The sequence below is a fragment of the Microtus pennsylvanicus genome, chromosome 10 (genome assembly GCF_037038515.1).
Source record: "Microtus pennsylvanicus isolate mMicPen1 chromosome 10, mMicPen1.hap1, whole genome shotgun sequence".
NCBI classification, from domain to species: Eukaryota; Metazoa; Chordata; class Mammalia; order Rodentia; family Cricetidae; genus Microtus; species Microtus pennsylvanicus.
This window is the reverse complement of record NC_134588.1, coordinates 33,460,747-33,481,387: the sequence shown is the minus strand read 5'-3', so window position 1 is coordinate 33,481,387 and position 20,641 is coordinate 33,460,747. Positions and strand designations below refer to the sequence as shown.

Genomic DNA, 20,641 nt, shown 5'->3' with positions numbered 1-20,641 from the left:
AAATAGCTATTGATTACCAATCAGGATCTTATGGATCTTCTGGGTGCTTAATTCAGTTAGTATGCGGCTTTGCTGAACATGGCTGGGCTAGTTCTAGAATGACCTAGGATAAGCTAAGGCTTTGGCTTTGCATACTCAACCAACATCAGTCTACTACTTTATTTCTCATTAGAGTGCTTTAGCGGTGGCTAACCAATGACAGGTTTTGGCTCTTACGTTTTTTTTGGAGGAGCAGTCTCACTATGTAGTCCAAGCCTACTTCCCAGTCCTCCCCGGTTCTGACATTCCATACAGGAATCACCATCTGCCTAATTCTTGGCTTTGTGTGTGTTTGCTAATATGGAGGAAAATATTGTGATCTTTATATTTATCTCCAGGTTGGCAAATAGCAGAGTTTTGTCTTCAGGTGTAGTGAAGATGAGCAAGAACTCAGGAGGGGCCCGTTTCCATTTTGTAGCGTGTGCACAAAAGATCCCGACAAGAATGGAGAAGAATTAAAATATGCTTAGGGGTATTCATTTCTCTCTGAAGAACTGTGTGAACAGAAAAGTCTTTTTAAGATAAGTACACGTTCAAAAGTGAGGCTTTTTGCTGCGACTGGAAAGGCTTTCAGCAAAGTGGGTTATCTCTGAGATATATGAAATCTTTCATATGCAAATAAAGTAAAACTTGGCAGCTGTACCATCTGTGAGAATGTGAGAGTTCTGGGAAATGAGTCATTCAGTAACAGAGATATGAAACTGTTTTTGAATATAAAAATATGTGAGCTACTTAAGAGTCCAGGATGCTGGGGTTAGCACTTCTGGCAGTAGAGTATCTCAGATTGACAGGGGGCGTCGAGAAATTAGCAAACACTACAAGTAGTGAAAGGGGAAAGCTGTATGAAGTTAATACCACTTAAAAAACGGTATAGCTTCATAATTGGAATCAAATAGTAAAGTTCTTTGGAGAGATTGCTAGTTCTGCATAATTCTCTCGGCTGGAAAAACCTTGGGTATGGGGACAGTGGGTGGCTTGCCTGTGGGACGTGTGGAGCAATAGGCACACTCAGGACAGATGCAGCTTGCCAACAACCGGTTCTCATCTCTTCCTTCTCCGTGGGACACTGTCTCACTCGTGAGAAAATCGTGTGCACACGTGGATCTGCTCCTAACGTGCTTAGGTCTCAAACAAGCTTGTGTAGGCTCAGAAATTTGTTAGCTTGTGTTTAGAATAGTGTACTTAAGCGTCCACATGGACGACTTTTTGGTTTTCATGAGATGAGACAGAAAACTAAATCTCACCATGTAAGGCAAGCCATAATCTATGCTCAGTGGTGTTCACTTCATGGCTTTTCAAAGGGGCAGCTCTCCTCACTTCATATGTCTACCCCCCACTCTCTCTCCTCCCTCCCCACCTCCATAATTGGGGCCTCCAAATCTAAGGTGAAGAGGAAATTCCCCAAAAGGGAGATAATGGAGACAGCTTCTTTGAAATGTTTTGGACTTTTCTGTTTATTAAGGAATAAGTTATTTTTTTATTATAATGGAAAAATCTATCACATAAAGCCCAGAAACAAACTAGATTGGTTTTCCTTATTCATAAAGTTGGAAAACTAAGGAATGACATGGAATTTCAATTTCCTCCTGCTTATCAAACTTGAATATAAAGTTGAATGTTTCTGAGATCTAAAATGTGTAAAATGATAATAAGGTTTACTAACGTCTGATTGCACTGGAATGAAAACTTGTTTACATATAGTGTTTGAAGATCCAATGTTAGTGAAAGGAATGCTGCATATCGTAGTTCCAGGACTCAGAAGGCACACCAGGTCTACAGAGCGATATAGAGAGAGCTTGTCTAAAATCAAAAGCAAAATGCAGTACTTCCAGCATCCAATATCCTCAGTGGTGTGTATTCAGAAGCCTTCCTGGGAGGGAGCTTTGCAGCAGGTGAAGGGACTGGACCCAGGTGTCACACTTCTAGGGTGATGTCCTGGTACCATCTTTTCCCAGGCAACTCATAAAATTCTGAGGCTCTAATGGCTATTATGAGAAGAGAATTACCACTTCCTCTACACCTAGAACTAAGGTAACTTATACATTGAACTGACAAAGTACCTAGCTCTCAGGGATTCAGCTCATTTAATACAGAGATCACCACAAGGGCAAATTAATCCATTATGTTTGAGGTTCACTTCTTTACAAACTAAAAAATTTGTCCAGGTCTCTATCTATCTATCTATCTATCTATCTATCTATCTATCTATCTATCTATCTATCTATCTATCTATCTATTATGTATACAATATTTTGTCTGTGTGTGTGTCCGCAGGCCAGAAGCGGGCACCAGACCTTATTACAGATGGTTGTGAGCCACCATGTGGTTGCTGGGAATTGAACTCAGAACCTTTTGGAAGAGCAGGCAATGCTCTTAACCACTGAGCCATCTCTCCAGCCCCTTGTCCAGGTATCTTATACTATCATATTATCAGTTTTTCAGAATCATCTTTTTTTAAAAATGTCCTTAAAAGAGAATAACATTATGGTGCTTGTAGTTAGGTAAATATAACAATGATGGAATTCATTTCTTCTAAGGCAACCTGTAACATTATTTCTTTCTGTCTCTGTTCCCACAATGATCTTAGAAATGGTTTTTTTTGAACTAATAATGAGATCTTACGGTTTTTCTCATTGACTGATTAATTAAAGTCTTGGCATATTCATTTTAGATGTCTATAAGGATCACAATTATGTTCTCCTTTTAAAAATCAATAATAGACCATCTCCTAAGCCAACGAAAAGAAGTGTGAAAATACACCTTAAGAAGGCTCTGGTGATTGTTTTCTGCTCACGTGTCAAAAATCAAGTTCCTCCCTTTCTTAACTTGCTTCATATTAAATGCCAGGCACACCTACTGCCAGGAGAGATGACACAGTGATATTTATTCTTTAATTTAGTGCCATTCATGAGACATGTGACATGAAAGTTTGTTGGTGTCCAGTAAGCTTCAGGTGCACAATTCCCATCCCTTCATAGTGAGAGAACACGTCCTCCACACTATCTGCTTGGACGCATGAAGAGCGTTCAGTCGGTGGCTCTGTAGTTCACGTGAACTTCTGCTTGCAGGCTGCACACCATGCTCAGCAACTGATTCATCACACTCTCCATGCATGCGCTGTAGCTCCTGTTCAACTCTTTTATCTTCTCTAGTGTTTGCTCTTCTATTTCATCTGCTAGGTGGCTCTGAGAGCCCATTATCTACGAGAGCAGAAGATGAGATGTATTTTACCATATGTCGGATGAAAATAGTTGAATTATTTTATAAACGTCATCATATTTTTAATGGTTGTTCTACGGTGTGAGTGTGTGTGTGTGTGAGAGAGAGAGAGACAGACACACACACACACACACACACACACACAGAGAGAGAGAGAGAGAGAGAGAGAGAGAGAGAGAGAGAGAGAGAGAGAGAGAGAGAGAGAATTCTTTCTTCTGGGAACAGGCAAGATTACGAAGACCCTGGTTATGGAGGATGAACATCCCTAAAAACATAGTGGGCTCTGTCCACAGACTGCATTCAGGTTTCTAATCTTTATTATGCCTTGCAATGCTTTTTACATCAAATTGAAAGCATTTGCAATAATTTCCATTATTTAATTTTCTGAATTCTAATCCTTGAAAGTAGAGTAGAAAGATAGCATTAAACCCATGTTTCCCTGATTTTACAGAGCAAAAATTATATTTTTTAAGGAAGATGTAGACAAAACATGTTGCCTAAGGTAATTCACACGTAGATATCTATGAAATATGTAGAATATCAAGTATAAAATTGAAAATTTTAGCATGAACTGGTTTATTTCAGGTTAAATATGCTTGTTTATTTAGTCACCTTTAAATTTTAGACACACTGAAATATTATTGATTGCTATTTATTTATCAGTGTTTCCTTTCATTTTTCATCCCCCATTCTGTTAGCATCTTCATCAAATCATTATTTATCTAAAATATAATGTAACAAAGAACAGGGTCAATGTAAAGGAAGGGTGCAGCGAAACACTGGGAGAATCATTCTTTCCTAAAAGTTAACGGTTCGCTCATAATTCATCTCTCTAAGCTCAACCTCTCATCCTTGTCTTCCTCTTCTTCTTACTCCTCTACTTCCTTGTCTCCCTCCTCTTCTTTTTGGGGATGGCTCTCATGTGACCCACATTTGCCTCAAGCTCACCCTGTTGCTGATAATGACCTTGACCTCTTTGTCCTCTGACCTCCTCCTCTTTAGAGCTGGAATTACAGCCCCTGCATCACTATGCTCCACCTGTGGGTTCTGTGGATTGAACACAGGGCTGCATGCATATGATACATCTCTGTTTGATCCTTCTTAAACATGGATCCGTTAAGGATCGCTATTGAGGGTTTCTGCTTCCTTTCTGTTTTAGAAGCTGTGCATTTGATGCAACCCCAGGTATGCATCAGTGACTTCTGTTGTAGAGTTCTTAGGTCACTTTGACTTTAGAGTCTAGAACCTTCCTGGTTCCCGTGTTTGGCACGAAACACAACCCCAGCTGCTGGGTTCAAGTTCTTCTCTGTTTATATTCTAGACACCAGGAGAATAAATCGAAGCGTGTGGTTTTGAGAAGCTGCAGCCCCTGAGAACCAAGACAACCTTACCTAAAAGGGATGAGGATAACAGAGTGTGCACAAAGTACATGTGCACAGAGTCAATTCCATGGTAAAAATATTTGAGAACTACTTAACAGAACAGTTCCACAACATGCATATTTTAAATTCTAAATCCAGTGTTGGAGTCTACAAAATGAAACAAAGATTTAATTAAAAGTCTTATGCGGTAAAAAAAATTGAAAGGAAAATACTTGTCAAACTATTGCCTATGCTCAGTACATATTACTCAAGTGAGAGCCTCCCCAGGTATTGCAAATAACTCAGTTCCCCTGTTCTGGAGCTCACATTGCCCAAAGCCTGAGCATTTGGGGGCATTTTATAAAAACGGAAGTTGGTCATTCCATAGCATGCGTTGATACATGTAGGCTAAGAGGGTTGTTACTGACCTTCTGTGTGCCCATTTTCAAACCTTTCTGACAGCCTTGCATTGATGCTGGTGTTAAGAGTGTTCAACACTTGATTCTTTCCTCTGTAATTTAAATATTCCAGGTGAAGGGGTAGAACAAGGTGCTGACCCCAGGAGACCATGCCAAGGAAGATCTGCAATGATGGGTTTCTACGACGCTTGACTTAGCAAGGCTCTAGCTACTTCTGTATGTGTGCCTTTGATCACTGGACTGTAAACTGCCTTGGGTGATGAGGAGTTTTGATTACTGTCCAAAGCAGAGAGCAAACTTCCAGTCGGGGTTACATGGAGTTGACTCCTTCCCAGGAAAAGAGACTCAACGAGCTTCAAACCAAGCACTTTCTAAATTTATAGTCAGTTTTGTTTTTTCTTAACAATGAGGTGTAGCGGTCATTTTGGGAGCACCTACAGAAGACAAGCAAAGCTGGCTGTAGTTGGCGAAGGCCATCCTCTGTTCTAGTGTGTTATTCTTATGACAGGCTTAGCTAGCAAGGATAAGGACACAGGGAAATGCTTACTGATTTGTTAGTTCAGCGAGGGTCTATTGAATATCCACTATGCAGCAGTAGTAGGAAATCAAGGGAAGCAAAAGAACACAACAAAGAATCCACAATTTCTTAGACTTATGGTTGAGAAAGAATGGGGGACAACCACAATAAATGCAAATATATAATATATCATACAGTGATGAATGCTATGCAAAAACATCAAAGAAAAATTGTTTTACATTATTTTTAAAAGAGCTTTTTAGATGGAGTGTAAGGAAAAAAGGCTAACATTGACCATGGATAAAGAAAGATGAGAATGCCAAAGCAGAAGAGGGTTACGAAGCCCAAGAATAGAATGAATGAAGGCCCCGCAGAATTGGGATTCTTTGTTTCCCTAAGAAGAAAAAAGTCAGTACAATTAGAAAAGAAAAGTTTAAAAATATACAGAGAATATAAGAACCAATCACGAGGGCTATATTTACATGTATGGTTAAGAAAGAATTTAGAATTTTGGTTTCTAAACACTGACAGGAAAAATTAATTTTTCTGACTGATCCGCTGTATGCAAAGATGTATATGTGTGTGGGCATGCGTGTGTGCGTGTGCTGAGAATTGAGCTCAAGGCCTAACTCCTGCTAGGAAAACACTCTAAGAACATAGCTGAGTATATTCTTAGACTAACAAGGAAAATTATTTGAACAAAAAACTTATTGAGAAAAGATTTTTTAAAATTTTGACAATTGTGTTCAATTTTTGAATCTCTGTGAGTTTTTATGTATTTCTCATTGTTTTAAAAAATAGCTGTAAGTGAATTTTTAAACTTTTGTGCTTCATTTTGCAGTGGCAGCCTTCTGAATAATATTATATTTATATTTTAATGGGGCAAAGTGTATTACATAAACTTTGCTTTGATAAATAGAGCTTAATGATTTTTTTAGATCAATTTGCAACATGACATGGTGGCCTTTCTGAAAATATAATGCTCTCATTTTTTATTATTTTATTGTTATTTACTTATATGGGTATGTGTATATACATGCAGAGGCCAGAACAACGTGTTGGATCTCCTGGAGCTGAAGTTGCCAGTGGTTTGAACTGCCAGATATGAATGCTGGGAATTGAAGCCAGGCCCTCTGGAAGGGCAGGAAGAATCTTGAATATTGAGCCATCTCTCCAGTCCCATCATGTACTTACCTTTTACTACAAACTTCATACACTTACAAAAACAACAGTATTTTTTTTAAAGCCAGGCTTTTTTTTTTTAATTTAAATGAAAAATCACTAAATTATTGCATCTGCTTGCAAGGAATAATGAGAAAATCCCAGGGGCTTTCTTAGCTTTTGAAACAGGGTCAGGATACTGTGAGCTCCAGCCTCTTACTTCCATCTCCTGAGACCGGAATTAACCAGTTGTGTGCTGCACCAGAGAGCTAGGGTGGGTATTTACATGTATCTGCTGAAGGAGAGCTGACCGAACAAATTCATTCTGCGTCTTAGCCTGAACATCAGTCACAGACCCTGTTATTTAAAATCAATCCACACAACATGCATTCCTGAGGTAAGAATACTTCAACTGATCCTTTCAGATGTGTATTTGATGAAATGAACGTGAATACCCATCATACATCAGACAAGCCGAGTGCCCTTCTTATATGCCAAAAAATGCATGAAAGAGAAATTAGTAACTCATTTCTTTAAGATTTGCTTCTATGTTCAACCTCGGCTAGACTGTGTCCACTTAATCCCTGCAGATTGTTCTAGTCTTCTGCCTCAATCCTTACATGCAGGAACTCCTGATCCAAGCACTGGGAAGTCAGCGCTGGCCACTTGCTCACCTTGGACTGCTTTAAGCGGAACGCCTTCTCCATCTGCAGTCTGTACTGGTCAGTCTCGGCCACAGCTTCTTCCTTAGCTTGCTTCAGTCGCCTCCCTTTCCCTGAGAATTCACAGCAGCAGAAGCAACAGATTTCCTTTTTACCACTTACAGCAGTGCAAATGATGGAAAAACATTCTTTTTTCTTTTGATGCAAGGTCTCACTATGTAGTCCTAGCTGGCCTGGGACTTGCTTTGTAGACCAGAATGGCCTCAAACTCACAAAGATCTGCCTTCCTCTGCCACCTGAGTGTTGGGATTATAGGTGTGCACCACCACCCCAGAAGCATTCAGCTCAGAGCTAGCACTGCTCTTGTAGGACATCGCCCAGCTCCCATTTCTAGTGGCTCAGACCAGCCTGTAACTCCGTGAGTGTGCACATCATGTGCACAGGCATACACACATTAATGCATTGTAAAAATAATAAAATAAATATTTGGGCTGGATATATAGCTTAACCATTAAATAAAATTTATCTTCTAAAGAATACTAATTTTGCTCCCAGCAAATGACTTTTATTTTAAAGCACATTGATGAATCCCTGCTCATACGTATATATATACATACATATATGTATCCCATGTCCCATATTTTTATATTGATGAATCCCCTCTCATATATATAATATATATCCCATATTTATATAGTCCCCCATATATATATTTCTACTATGTCCAACCTCATTAAAATAATATTCAATTTTTTCTTTTCTTTCCATCAATTGGGTCCTTTAGAGCAATGTGTAACAACTTTCTTTCACACTTAGATGTCACTTACATGTTAAAATAAATGATCTACCCATAGACTCACAGTAGTAACAGCCAGGGAACAGCTTTCGGCTGCCACTTACTCAAGAAAGACATGATTTGGTCCGTTTTTTCTGTCCTGACTGGTTGCCAGGCATCCTTCAGTCCACACCAACTGGATTCTATTTAGTGCTGGCAGTCCTCCAAAATCGCCGCAGACTGCAGCTCAGACTCTATCAAATGACTTTCAATTTTTAAGGCATTTTATTGGGATTTTTTTTCTTTCCCGTTTGCTGCTCTAGAATGTCTGATTAAGCCCCACAACACATCAAAGTAGTTTTTCTTATAGTAGCTTTCTCTGAGAGGGACTTGAAAGAGGCTGTAAAACCAATTGTTTTTAATGGTTGGGAGATTTAGCTAAGTACCCCCTTTCTTTTTATTAAGAGTAAAGGTGTAAGCCTTAAGCCACAAGACAAGGTAAGATGAAAGTCGTAAACAAACACAACGGTCGGCATCATTAGTCAAGCACAAGATGTATGTTTGAGGACAGTCTGATCATAATGGTTGCTGTGTCCCCAGCAGCCTCCACTTTCTAGGGGAGAGGCATGAATACTCTATAGCATTGAAACTTTAAAGATAAACTCTGAACCTTATTATTTCTTCTCCTGCAATCTATTGCCATTCAGTGTCATTTAAGGCACTGTATTCTTGACTTATTTGAACTGTTTATGTTCTGATCAAATCTCAAGTTTAAGCTACAAATTTTGTTAAGTGTGACACTGTACAGATAAGTAATTCTCACTAAGCAGCAAGAAGGGATTTAAAGCATTTTAAATTATCATTATTACTAGTGTGTGTGTGTGTGTGTGTGTGTACGTAGGTGGATATGACAGTGTGTGCTCATGCCAAGACACGTGTGGACATCAGAAGACCACTCACTCTGCAGAGTGCGTTCTTTCCTTACATCTTTCTGTGGGCTCAAACTCAAATCCAGTCCTCCATATAAGAGCCTTTACCTCTTGAATTGCCTCACTGGAACAACAAGCAGAAAATGTCTTGATATAAACATTTATCTGTCACCTGTATCTTTGTAGCATTTGTGCCAGGTGCAGATTGCTTCTCAATTTCTCTCCTGGCTGGGCACGAGTTGTTTCAGTAGGTCACTGAAAATGTGTTTAGGATAAAGACAGATTCAGTTGGGTGGGACTAGGGAACGCTTGTTCAGAATAGATGATTAGCTTTATATTCGCTTTCTTGAAAGACAAAGTCCGATGGAATCTACCACTGTCATGATGCTTTAAAGCTTAATGCAACACTAACAGCAATGCTTTCCTTCTGCCTATGTACTTAGTGCTTGCTGCCAATTGTATACTCGGATGCTTCAGGACATTGTGGCTCTATGTATTTCATGGCAATAAACACACCCTATGCACAGAGGTTCTCTTGTCACATCTTGTCATTAACATCAAGACAAAAACACAAAATACCTTGGTATTTTCTTAGTGATAATGACTTGTATACATAGTTACCTCACAAAATGAATGGGGTAAAACATTTTCCCCCCATCTTAATCCCATAAAAAAAGACTGATTTCAAAGTTATGACTCTAGTACATATTTTTTTAAAAAAATATAACAAAAGGAAAGGCTGTGTGTGCCCTACCCCTGAGCAGAATCCAGCACTGCCCTAAGAGGTTCCACCACACAGTGACAAGCTTGGAGCCTGTCTGTGATTCCTCTGTCATGGCACCAGTCACCTGCTGGTTCTCATTCAATTACAGAGGAGAGCCGCGGGAAATCACTGCTGGCGCAGCAATTTTCTGGGTAGACTCAGCAGCTGCCGCTGTGTGAGAGCCTGCACATGCTATTCCTGATTTAACCCAGTGGAAGAAATGGAAGCCTAAAGCCGATGGTTTCGTTAGAGGTGAAGCGAAATGCATGCATCAAATCCACTCATATTAACTTCTAGCTCACGTCTCTCTGTGCATGGGAAGAGTGCCAACATCTGAAAATATGCCGATTTCTTAAGCATTAAAACAAAGTTACTGCGAACCAAAAGAAGTTCATATTGGTTTTTATTCCCAATATATTCTGTGTCAACCATAGGGGTGACTACATGGGATAATCTGGATTTTTATATAACAGTTGATTTTATGCACTCATAATACGTATAAGGATATGTGGACTTATAAAGCCAAGAGTTCTGGTTTTGGGTTTAGAAAATGTATTCTTTGTATTCATCATGATTTTAAGTAATATTTAAAAAGATACTACAGAGTAGTTCCAGAAGGGATGGATTTCCTTTAGTCTCCCATTATTTGTTCAGTGATTCTTGACTACCTCCTCTATAAATAGGCAAAAAGCCAGACACAGAGAACGAACAAGTGCATATCACATGTAGTCCTTGCCTGGAAAAGGTGGTATTAATTCAAGATAGTCTGAAAATATGTACATCCTGCCCCAGCTTCCAAGAAGAGCATTCTTAAATAATATACAAGATCCTACTAGGAAAAATAATAACACATAGACCCTATTTTTATCTGCTCTGCAAACACTGAAAAATCAGATTTAAAGAGCGAAACTTCTAACCTTCAGCTTATGGAACACAGGGACTTATCCCTAACCTCACTCCATCATCCTGTATCTTTAGGCTCACTTGAATCAGTCAGGGGTCTAAAAAGACAGCTATATCATGGACTACAAGAAGATTGTTGGGAGAGCTTCAGAATAACTGTGGAGCGACCCTGGGCAGCTGTAAGGATGGACAGGCAATTGGGAACTGGAAATATGGGAGTTGGAAAAAAAACAAAAGGGCAGTTCTGAGATAATGTGAGAGACATTGTAAATAACTTCACCTGAATAAAGTCAGTCAGTCTTATATGTATGACCTGCTGTGCAGACAAACCTGGTCGGCATTTAATCGATCATTACTTAGAGGTCATCTGTAATGCTCTTTTCTGAAGCAGAAAAGGGAGGTTAGAAGTATTCGGAGTGATCTTCCGATGTTTGGGGAAAGAATAAAAATGAATTAGCCTGGGCTAGTTAAAAGTGGTTTGGGGTAGGAGATGGAAGGCAATGCTCAGAGGCAGACTCCTTAGTGGCAGGCCTAGGGCGGACTGTGTGTCCTCTGATCCAAATAAGAACGGAAGGCATCAAGCCAACTCTCTGCTGCTTGGACTGTCATTTTCTGTAAGAGGAAACTGGGGTTTCTTTTTATCAGCTTAGCAAGAAATAAGAATTACATAGTGGGTATCATACAAAAGACAGCACAAAAGGAATTGAAACTATGAGCCAGTCACTTAGAATTTCTGAGTGTCTGCTCTCATCCAGACAGAAGTAATCATCTACGACATAGAGCCATCTTGGATGTTAGCAAATAATATTAAGGAAGTGCTAAGCAAAATGCAGCAGTGTAATGGTTCTGACTACGTTTAGTGAGACACACTGATGTGAGGACAGGTCCTGGGTTGTCACAGGGAGCCTTCGGAAGGTGTCCCTGAGGATATCCAAGGACTGATAAGCAGAATACAGTTGGACAGCAAAGTCTGCATCTTGGGAGGAAAGAGTAGAAGGGAAGAAGATTTGCATGTCAGTCATACCCATGTTTGTATGTGCTAGTTGAGGCAATGATATTCGGGCTGAAATCAAAGGAGAGTATATGGGGTGAAAAGAGGGCTATGGTTTTTTGTTTGTTTTTTTGGTTGGTTGGTTAGTGTTTTGAGGCAGAGTTTCTCTGTGTAGCTTTGGTGTCTGTCCTGTAGCTCTTGTAGACCAGGCTGGCTTCAGAATCACAGAGGTCTATCTACCTCTGCCTCCAGGCTGCTGGGCTTAACGGTGTGCACCACCACTGCCTGGCTAGGGCTATGGTTTTAAAGTGAGGAAATACCAACATTTAATCTTCAAATCATGGCATATGGTAGATAAGTAAGGAAAAAGAAAAGAGAAGGGTAGGACTAAGAGTGTAGACACTGTAGGGAATTGGAGTGAGTCACCCGGTCAATCGGTGTTGCTATGTATCTAGGGTGTCATGCACTAGTCTAGATCTTCAGGTAAAGCAGTGGTAAGTCACAAACCTTGTTGTCAGTCTGTGTTCTAAAGGCAATCCAGGAGACAGAGAGTAGACAATATGTACACAACGTGACAGCTCTGTTGAGCGTAAGGAGAATAAAGGAACCTAAGGATAGAGAGAAATTGTGACAGGTTGCAGTAAATATAGATGAGGTTTCGTGGATGAAATGGCAAGTGAGCATAGGGATAAGACAAATGGTTACCTAAGGAAAACCCTCATCCTTGTAGAAGGGACACCAGCCCAGTGAGTCCTGAGGTGGGTATGTAGGAAGTATGATGTGCTAAGGAAGAGTGATTCTACCTAGAAAAACATTCTTGGGTTGGGGGCCTCATTAATTTGATAATAAACCCTTCTTGCTTTAAAGAATGCTATTATTTTTCACGATTGTTAAAAAACAATGAAAAACAAACAAGTCACCAAGAAGAGAAACAAAACAAAACAAAACAAAGAACAACACCATCTTTGGTGACCATGATCGCTACCAAGGCTGCATCTGATTCTTTCCGTTAGCATCTATGGTCCTCGATGTCTCAATGTACTGTTCTTTTGGTTGTATTTTCTGCTTTAAAATTATTAAGAAAACTGCATAAATATAGGATTAAATATAAGCAAATGCTGTGACTAGACACAAATGTTCTGTAGCTTTATATGACCCACTCAAAGCTGGGAGAGCACAATACACTCAACAAATACTCTGTTAGAAGGTGGATTATAAAGCAAGGAGCCATATTTACAGGCCTGCAAAGTATAGAAGACGGGACCATGAAATTTTATATTTTATTATTTTATTTATTTATTATTTATTATATTTATTATTTTATTAAAAGTCATGTAATCACGAACCAAAATACCTAGCTGCAGAGTGAAGATTTTATTTTTTAAAAAAGGAGCTTGTTCCAATAACCTGATTCTCTTCAGATTTGGAAACAAATGAGTGATTTGTTGCCTTCCAAGCACTGACCGGTGACAGACCCACAAGAACAACACGGAAGAACTGTGTGAGCTGATGTTGGCTAAGACGAAAGCAGGGCTGTTTCCTGAGTACGGTTTTCATCAAAATGATTCAGTGGTAAACACAAAGGACAGAAGATCCCACGCATGAAGAGCAGCACCTTGATGCTCTTAGAAAGGCAATCCTGCTTCCTCTTTGGAGGAATAAGAATGAAATATCAGCTCATTTGTGCTGGCACAGTTACTCAGGACCACGTCACGAGGTGGTATTGTTCACGGAACTATTCTGAGACAGAGGAAGTGGGCACAGTCAGGTGAGGGGGTGACCTGCTGGGGGCTATGAAGACATTCAGAAGCAGAAGTTGTATTTGTAACAGGCGGGGTAGCTCCAGGAAAAAAGGACTGAGCTTGGTAGAGAGCTAGGGGGTGTGTTCTTTACTCATTCTAACCATCTGTAGCTCCAGGGAAGTTTTCAACTTCTTGCTTTTTCAGGATTTCTCATATCCTGATGTGAATATTTAAATTATCATAGTTTTTGGTGTGCATCCTATGATGCCGGAGAACACTACCATTCTCTATAGCTTAAAAAGAAGGTGACTGAAGTGTTTGAAATGCTCTAAGATGGTTTAAACATACAGGCTCCTTGGGTGATGTTGAGCTTCACACATGTGAACATTTCAAAAGAACCACCCCCACATGGAACTCTGGAGATTCTCATTTGCAAGAGAGAAAACCTCACCAAACACCATGTAATTCAGAGAAGGACCAGTCTCCTGCACTCATGTTAATGCTGATACCTTGAATTTTTAATTTAATTCTGAGTGAAGCAAGCCTCAGCTCAGTGCCCAGATCTGGACTTCCTGGGCAAATCTATGAGATCCTCTTGTAAAAGGGTAGCTTGTCTTGGAGCAACATACTGCTTCTGTTTTGATTAATGAAGAACAACATATAGAGAGAACGCTGACTCCACTTACAACAAAGTACAGTAAGCCTGTCAGTCCCTTGACAAGTGCCACGATGCTTCGCAGGTGAGAATGTGTGGGGGCCTTACTGCTGGGAATATCACTTTAAGGTGTGTTACTTTTGTTGATGTTGTGTTTGATTAGCTCTGTGAAGCTGTGATACTGTGTCTGTCTCGAGCACCTGATGATCTACTCAAGATCTGAATGGCCAATAGTGAGGCAGGAGAAAGGACAGACAGGGCTGGCAGGCAGAGAGAATGCTGGGGAGGAGAAAACTGGGAGAAGGGGTTTGGAGAGGGAGCCGAGAAGGAGGAGGGCATAAGGTGCCAGCCATCCAGCTGCACAGCAATTTATAGAGTAAGAGTAAGATTCACAGAAGAGAAAAGGAAGAGCCCAGAGCCAAAAGGTAGACGGGATAGTTTAAATTAAGAAAAGCTGGCAAGAAACAAGCTAAGCTAACGTCATGGTTATACCTAAGAATAAGCCTCCACATGTGTTTCATTTGGGAGCTGGGTGGCGGGCTTCTCAAAAGAGTCCAAAGAACATAATCACATCATATTATCACTACACCTTACGACTGGGTATTAAGAACAGTAATACCATATATTCAGTGTACAGCCAGTCACACACAGATTTTTCTTCTTCAAATATTTTGGTTACTAATCAGATTATAGAGACAAATTTAGCCTTACAATGTCTATTATTTTTAACAACTGAAGCTCAGAGATGCAAAATAATTTATATGAAGAAACATGGATGTTTCGCTCGAGTGGATGGATTTTTTTCTCTGTTGCCTCATAACCAGGCTTTTCCACCTGGTCTGCAGCCCCACCTGCTCTCCTCAGACCATCTCTGGTCACCAGTGAGAGCCTTGAGAGCTGGCTGCTACAGGCCTAACCAACTTTGGGAGAATCCCTGCTGGTGCATTATTTCCACTGTCCTTTATCTGTCCCCTCCAAGTGTTCATGCACTCTATTAGGTATCAGCTCTGCTTGGATCTCAGGAAGCCCTCCTTGATGGGCTAGGTAAGATTTTTCCAGTATAACATACACACCACCACCTCTTTGCTCTTGGCTTTTCATAAAACAGCAAACTATGCTAATTACTTTTCTTTGTAGGAGGGTCTGTATTTCCTACTCCCCTCTTCCTCCCTCTCTCCTTCCCTCCCTCGTCTCTGTTACAGTTTCGTAAGTGGTTACTCCCCCACCTCACTGATGTAACTTCCTGAGATTTTGGCTTTCGAATAAATGGATTTAAAAAACAGGTGATCCTTTATCATCCTTACTCCGAATTTCTATTCTTCCTATACATCACATTTTCAGATGAACAATTTTGTGGAAACGAAAGAAGTCTATGTGTTTGTTAATATGGTGGCTATATGTGTCTGCCGATCCTTTGCCTCATTGGAATCGGCATTCACTTAGCATTTAGCTCACCAAGCCGTTCAATAAGGAAGAATGCAAGTCTACTCATGAGCCTACATCAGCAGGGCTTAGAACTAGTGAGCAGCACAAACACTCTCAGCCAACTGGAGGGGTTGAGGGGAGGGTCAACATACCAAGTGTATAAAGTGGCATTTCTCTTTGCCACAGATCACGTAAAAACCGAGTAAGGCGGGTATTGCTGTCCAGAAACTGCCACCTGCTGACAGAGAGAGGGAAAACCATGTTGGGAGCAAACTGGCCCTAGGCCTCTTCCTGACACAAACAGGACACGCCTACATGCCCTGCAAATCTTAGCTCACCAGTGCCGAGAGCCAGAACGTTTTTCAAATGTCTTAAAAATTGAGCTATTTACTATTCTAAGCTGATTAGTTCATTATTATTAATTATTAGCTGATTATTGGCTCAGATATTCATGAGCTAAGAGATAGTATATAAAATAAATTTGTGTACACGCACACATACACACACACACAGAGAGAGAGAGAGAGAGAGAGAGAGAGAGAGAGAGAGAGAGAGAGAGAGAGAGAGGAGAGAGAGAGAGAGGAAGCTGACTGGTAATAAAATGGCTGTTTGGAGCACAGATAATAAATATCTACTTTAATATGGTTTCTGAGAAGTAGTTACCCAAGGTCAGCATGTTCACTGTGGAAAGAGAAGGAAGTTGGGCTTTGTCTATCTTCATTATGAACTCAAAGGCACAATGCCCTTAGTGGAGCTCACCTATAAGCAACTTGCATAATTAGTAACATTTCTTCTTTAAACACTTTTAATAGAGAGTGAGGTGGCTAGATTTATTGGAATCACAGAAAAATATTGGTCAGGCATGTGCCCAGTACATCCTTCAAGCATAGACAACATAACCTTTGTATCTTATAATATTTTGATTTTCCAAATGTTTTAAATGTGAGTAGAGTAATTTGAATTCAGGACATGAGAATTTTCTAGACTGCTTAAATTGGTAGGTTCTAGACTGTTTGGCTTTCTGCAGAATTACTGCATTCATGCCGTCTTGTGATTGCAAGCATGGTTTTGTCATAGGAAAAGGATGTAGAGATGTCAGCAATGGTTTCACAGCACTTCCTCCTTCCCTGCCTTTGCTGTCAACCCCACTTGAGTCTTCACTTTAGTGGTTAGGGGTCACATGGGTGAGTGTTCAGAAACCAGTTCACCCTAAGGACGGGAAATGGCTTTACTGCCACTGTTCATATCGGAGGATCGAACCAACACTGCCTATCTGCTTCCTTTCTGTCTTCCAGAAAGTTCCATAAGCCACATTTTAGAGACATAGTAGGTCCCTCCGCGTCGGATTTTGAATCTATTTGCAGACACAGCAGGAAAATTCATGATGAAGATGAATGGCTCTTCAGATTGTTATACATTAGATAGCAAATGATATTAGCTAAAATCCTGGAAAAACATAAATCTTGACTGAGGCAACCAGGGTTCAGGAAGTAGGTCTTGTAGAAAAATTATTCAGACTTTCAGTTCTGCATCATTTAGAGCTGCCTGCACACTTGGACCCGAGCCAACCCTTGTCTGCTCCATGTCTTCTCTGGGTGACCCTGAGTATGCTGTAAAATGCCATTTAGTGTCATCTCCCCTCTTTCCACAAAGATTGTGATGAAAGAGTAAACAAAATAAAGACAGCATGGCCACCGACACTATATTCTCAATTTTTAAAATATTGAGCAAATCATTTTTCCTAATTTTTTTGCACTCATAAAATAGGAATAATGTTAATAACGCCTTATAGATACTGTGAAAGTCAATGAGAGGAGGAAGAAAACACGTTTCTTGAAGACACTTACGTGCAACCACACAGATGTATGATTAAGATGTGTGGTAAGAAGGAGAATAAAGTAGAAACACATTTAAAAATGTTAGGATGTAAAAGCTACCCGGAGAGGGAGAACAAGCTATTAAAATTTATCCCAATTTAATGAAACTGTAAATGACTGGTAAGAAAGCATCGGTAATTTGCTCTGGCTACTGTCTAGTGATGGACTTGAACTGAAAGTTGCCTGTCTCTTAGTCATTTCCCAGTATTGTGCAAACTGAGGTGTGGGGGTGTAAGAGAAGATGCAGAGGCAGGGTTAAGTCCACATCCCTAACTTTATTAACCTGGAGTTATACTCTTATAACACGGCCTTTCAAAAACGTCCACACTAACAGAGCCCCATCCCTGTGGTGGCAGTGTGGAACAGGGGGCTGGGTGGTCCCTGAGACTGTCGTAAGCTTTCACGGGGAAGTGGTGACGTCACACTTTAAACGCAGGTCTGCCTGAAAAAGAAGCCCACCGTCCTCTCCTTCATTCCTCTGTAAATTTCCAACCAACCCCTCACAGGGGACACTTACTCTTCTTTGCTTCCTCCAGCTTGTCCTTGGCCCTTTTCTCTGCCTGCAGGAGCTGTTGGATCCCCTGAGACTGGCTGGTCATGGTGTCTTGCTCCAAGGAAGGTGACTTCTGTGGAAGCTGGGACACACAGGCCCTTTTATCCTCTAATGGATTACCCCACAACTCGGCTTGTTTTGCCAACAGTGAACACTTAGCTGTCTGTTTCAAACTTGCCTGGTTGGACTAGCGAGTTGTGTGCCAAGGTGAGCCCAAGGAAGAATCCAGAAAAACAAGTTAGTCACCCCAAGAAGTTGACAATTCATTTGGTCTCTGACTTCACCTCTGTATAAGCAAGGTAACTCCAATGGGTTGTTCAGTTTACTTACAAAGAAATGGGAGAGACATTTTTCGGTATGCTAGCCCATTATATGCCCATAAATACTGAGTTACTGCTGAAATACCTTTCAGGCTGCAACCTTTCCCAAGCTCCTTGTGTCTGTAATACTTGCCTCAGGCCTTTATCTGTCTCTGCTTGAGGAATTATTTGCTTGAGGAAAAAAGATTTTCCTTCTTTGCAAAAGGAAAAATTTCTGGCTTTGTTGGGGGAGCTCTATTCTCCTCCTGTCCTAGGCCTCAGGTGACAGGACAGAAAGAGCAAATGGGGCATATTGTGTGGTTCTCTTGCAATGCTTTGTTGCGGATCTTACTACAGTGTCTAAACCAACAATAAGAGAAATTATACCACACACACTTGAGACTAATTTAAGCACTGCCTTTTCCATTACTTGGTGTCTATGTATGCCTATGGACAATGCACAATGGTGCCCTCATAATTCATCTGATTCTGTAAAGTAATGGACAAATGAGAAAGCCACTCATGGAAAAGAATGTAATATAATATTTGTATGTATCCCCTACTTTTATTGGAAAGGAGGGGTAAATTTCTTTTTAACTCATACTATGATCTACAGATTGGCTTTTCATGGCCTTTGGCTTCATAAGTAACACCTGGTCTGTCAGGGTCAATTTCTTTCAATAGGCTCTTGGGTTTGAAAACAAATTTAAAACAAACTGAGAGGTAAACCTTTTAATGTTATTTTTTCATTATTGTTACATACATATCCCAATTATTGATTCTTTGGGAATTTTACAACATGTACCCCAGTCCCATTTACTTCCCAGTCACTCTATATCCACCCCTCACCCCTCTGCAGCATCCTTCCGAAAAGAGACCTCTCTCCCCCAATTAATTAAAATAAAAAAAAAAAAACAACAACAAACCAAACAAGAAAACCACTTTCTCCTTGTCTTTCCTGCCTTTCAACACTTCTTCATTGTCCTAGTGGCTTTGGGAGCTGTGGTGTCACGCAGTACACCCTTTTGTCTAATCATCCCTGCCCACAGCCCACAACTGTTCATTGAGTCATTGGTCTGATTCAGGGCCTCTGGCTTCAGGCACACCATTATCACTGGACCCTCACTGAAACTCCTCCTCACACATCCTGCGGTTGACCTGAGTCATGGAGCTCCTGCAGCTAAGACTGTCTTTCTGAAGGATAGTCCCTTTTCACACTCCAGCAGGTCATAGATGGGGTAGATGCCAGGGTGGGTCAACACAAGGTCCAGGATGTGGTCCTGGGTTGGTCAATCTAGGCCGCGGGGACTGCCCACATCAGGTGAGGCATAGAGTCAGCTTTCCTATGGTCATATCATTGGGGTCAGCTTTCCCATGCCCATGTGATGGCGTGTGACTATATCTCCCAAGTGAGAGGCTCCAGCTCTCCCAGGAGGGGGTGGAGCCAGCTCTCTTGCTGCAGTGCTCACGAGCGGTAGAATCGGTTATCCCAGGGCCAGTGAAGGGTGGGGCACAACCCTCAGACTTAACAAGCATGTTTCCTGTGGCTCCCTGTACTAACACACACTATGGACATCGACACAGAACCTAGCAGCAGGAGGGTCACAGATCGAGACATGACTCTCTGCTGTAGCTAAGGACAGACATCACATGACCCTGGTGGCACACAGATCAGTATGGCCCCAGGGGTAGCATGGCCCTTGGACACAAAACATGGTCTCAGGTGGCTGACCTGACCCTGTCCATGAGCATGGCCTTCAGTGGTTACTGAAATCATGAACATCAACTCAGACCCTGGCTGCTATAGGACCATCTACGCAAACAGGACCGTTGGCAGCAGCCTGGGCATGGACGTCATCACCATAGCGCCGGGTGGTGGCAAGCAGGCCACTCATATCAGCCTTTACTCACCGCCTTCTCTTCTTCAGTTCTGCCACTTTCCACAGCACGTGAACCGTTCTGCCTCTCTCTCTCTCTCTCTCTCTCTCTCTGTCTCTCTCATTTCTGCACCATGTATTTGCTCATCACAATGGCACCTACCTGTGGATGCCTGTGGATGCCCTGTGGATGCCCATGGATGACTGTGGATGCCTGTGGATGACTGTGGATGCCCGTGAATGACTGTGGGTGCCCGTGGATGCCTGTGGATGCCCGTGGATGACGGTGGATGCCCGTGGATGACGGTGGATGCCCGTGGATGACTGTGGATGCCCGTGGATGACGGTGGATGCCCGTGGATGCCCGTGGATGCCTGTGGATGACTGTGGATGACTGTGGATGCCCGTGGATGACTGTGGATGCCCGTGGATGACTGTGGATGCCCGTGGATGACTGTGGGTGCCCGTGGATGA

The 20,641-nt window shown here is 41.3% G+C and overlaps 1 protein-coding gene across 1 annotated transcript; it reads right to left on the bottom strand.

The window, feature by feature from the left end:
* Positions 1–3,065: 3,065 nt before the first annotated feature.
* On the bottom strand, positions 3,066–18,037 carry Atp6v1g3 (ATPase H+ transporting V1 subunit G3). Its single transcript, XM_075987423.1, has 5 exons — positions 17,956–18,037; positions 13,760–13,768; positions 10,917–10,925; positions 7,391–7,491; positions 3,066–3,239 (listed from the first exon to the last, which is right to left on the bottom strand). Exons 1-5 carry the CDS (start codon positions 18,035–18,037, stop codon positions 3,066–3,068), a joined length of 375 nt encoding a protein of 124 aa, XP_075843538.1.
* Positions 18,038–20,641: the final 2,604 nt, after the last annotated feature.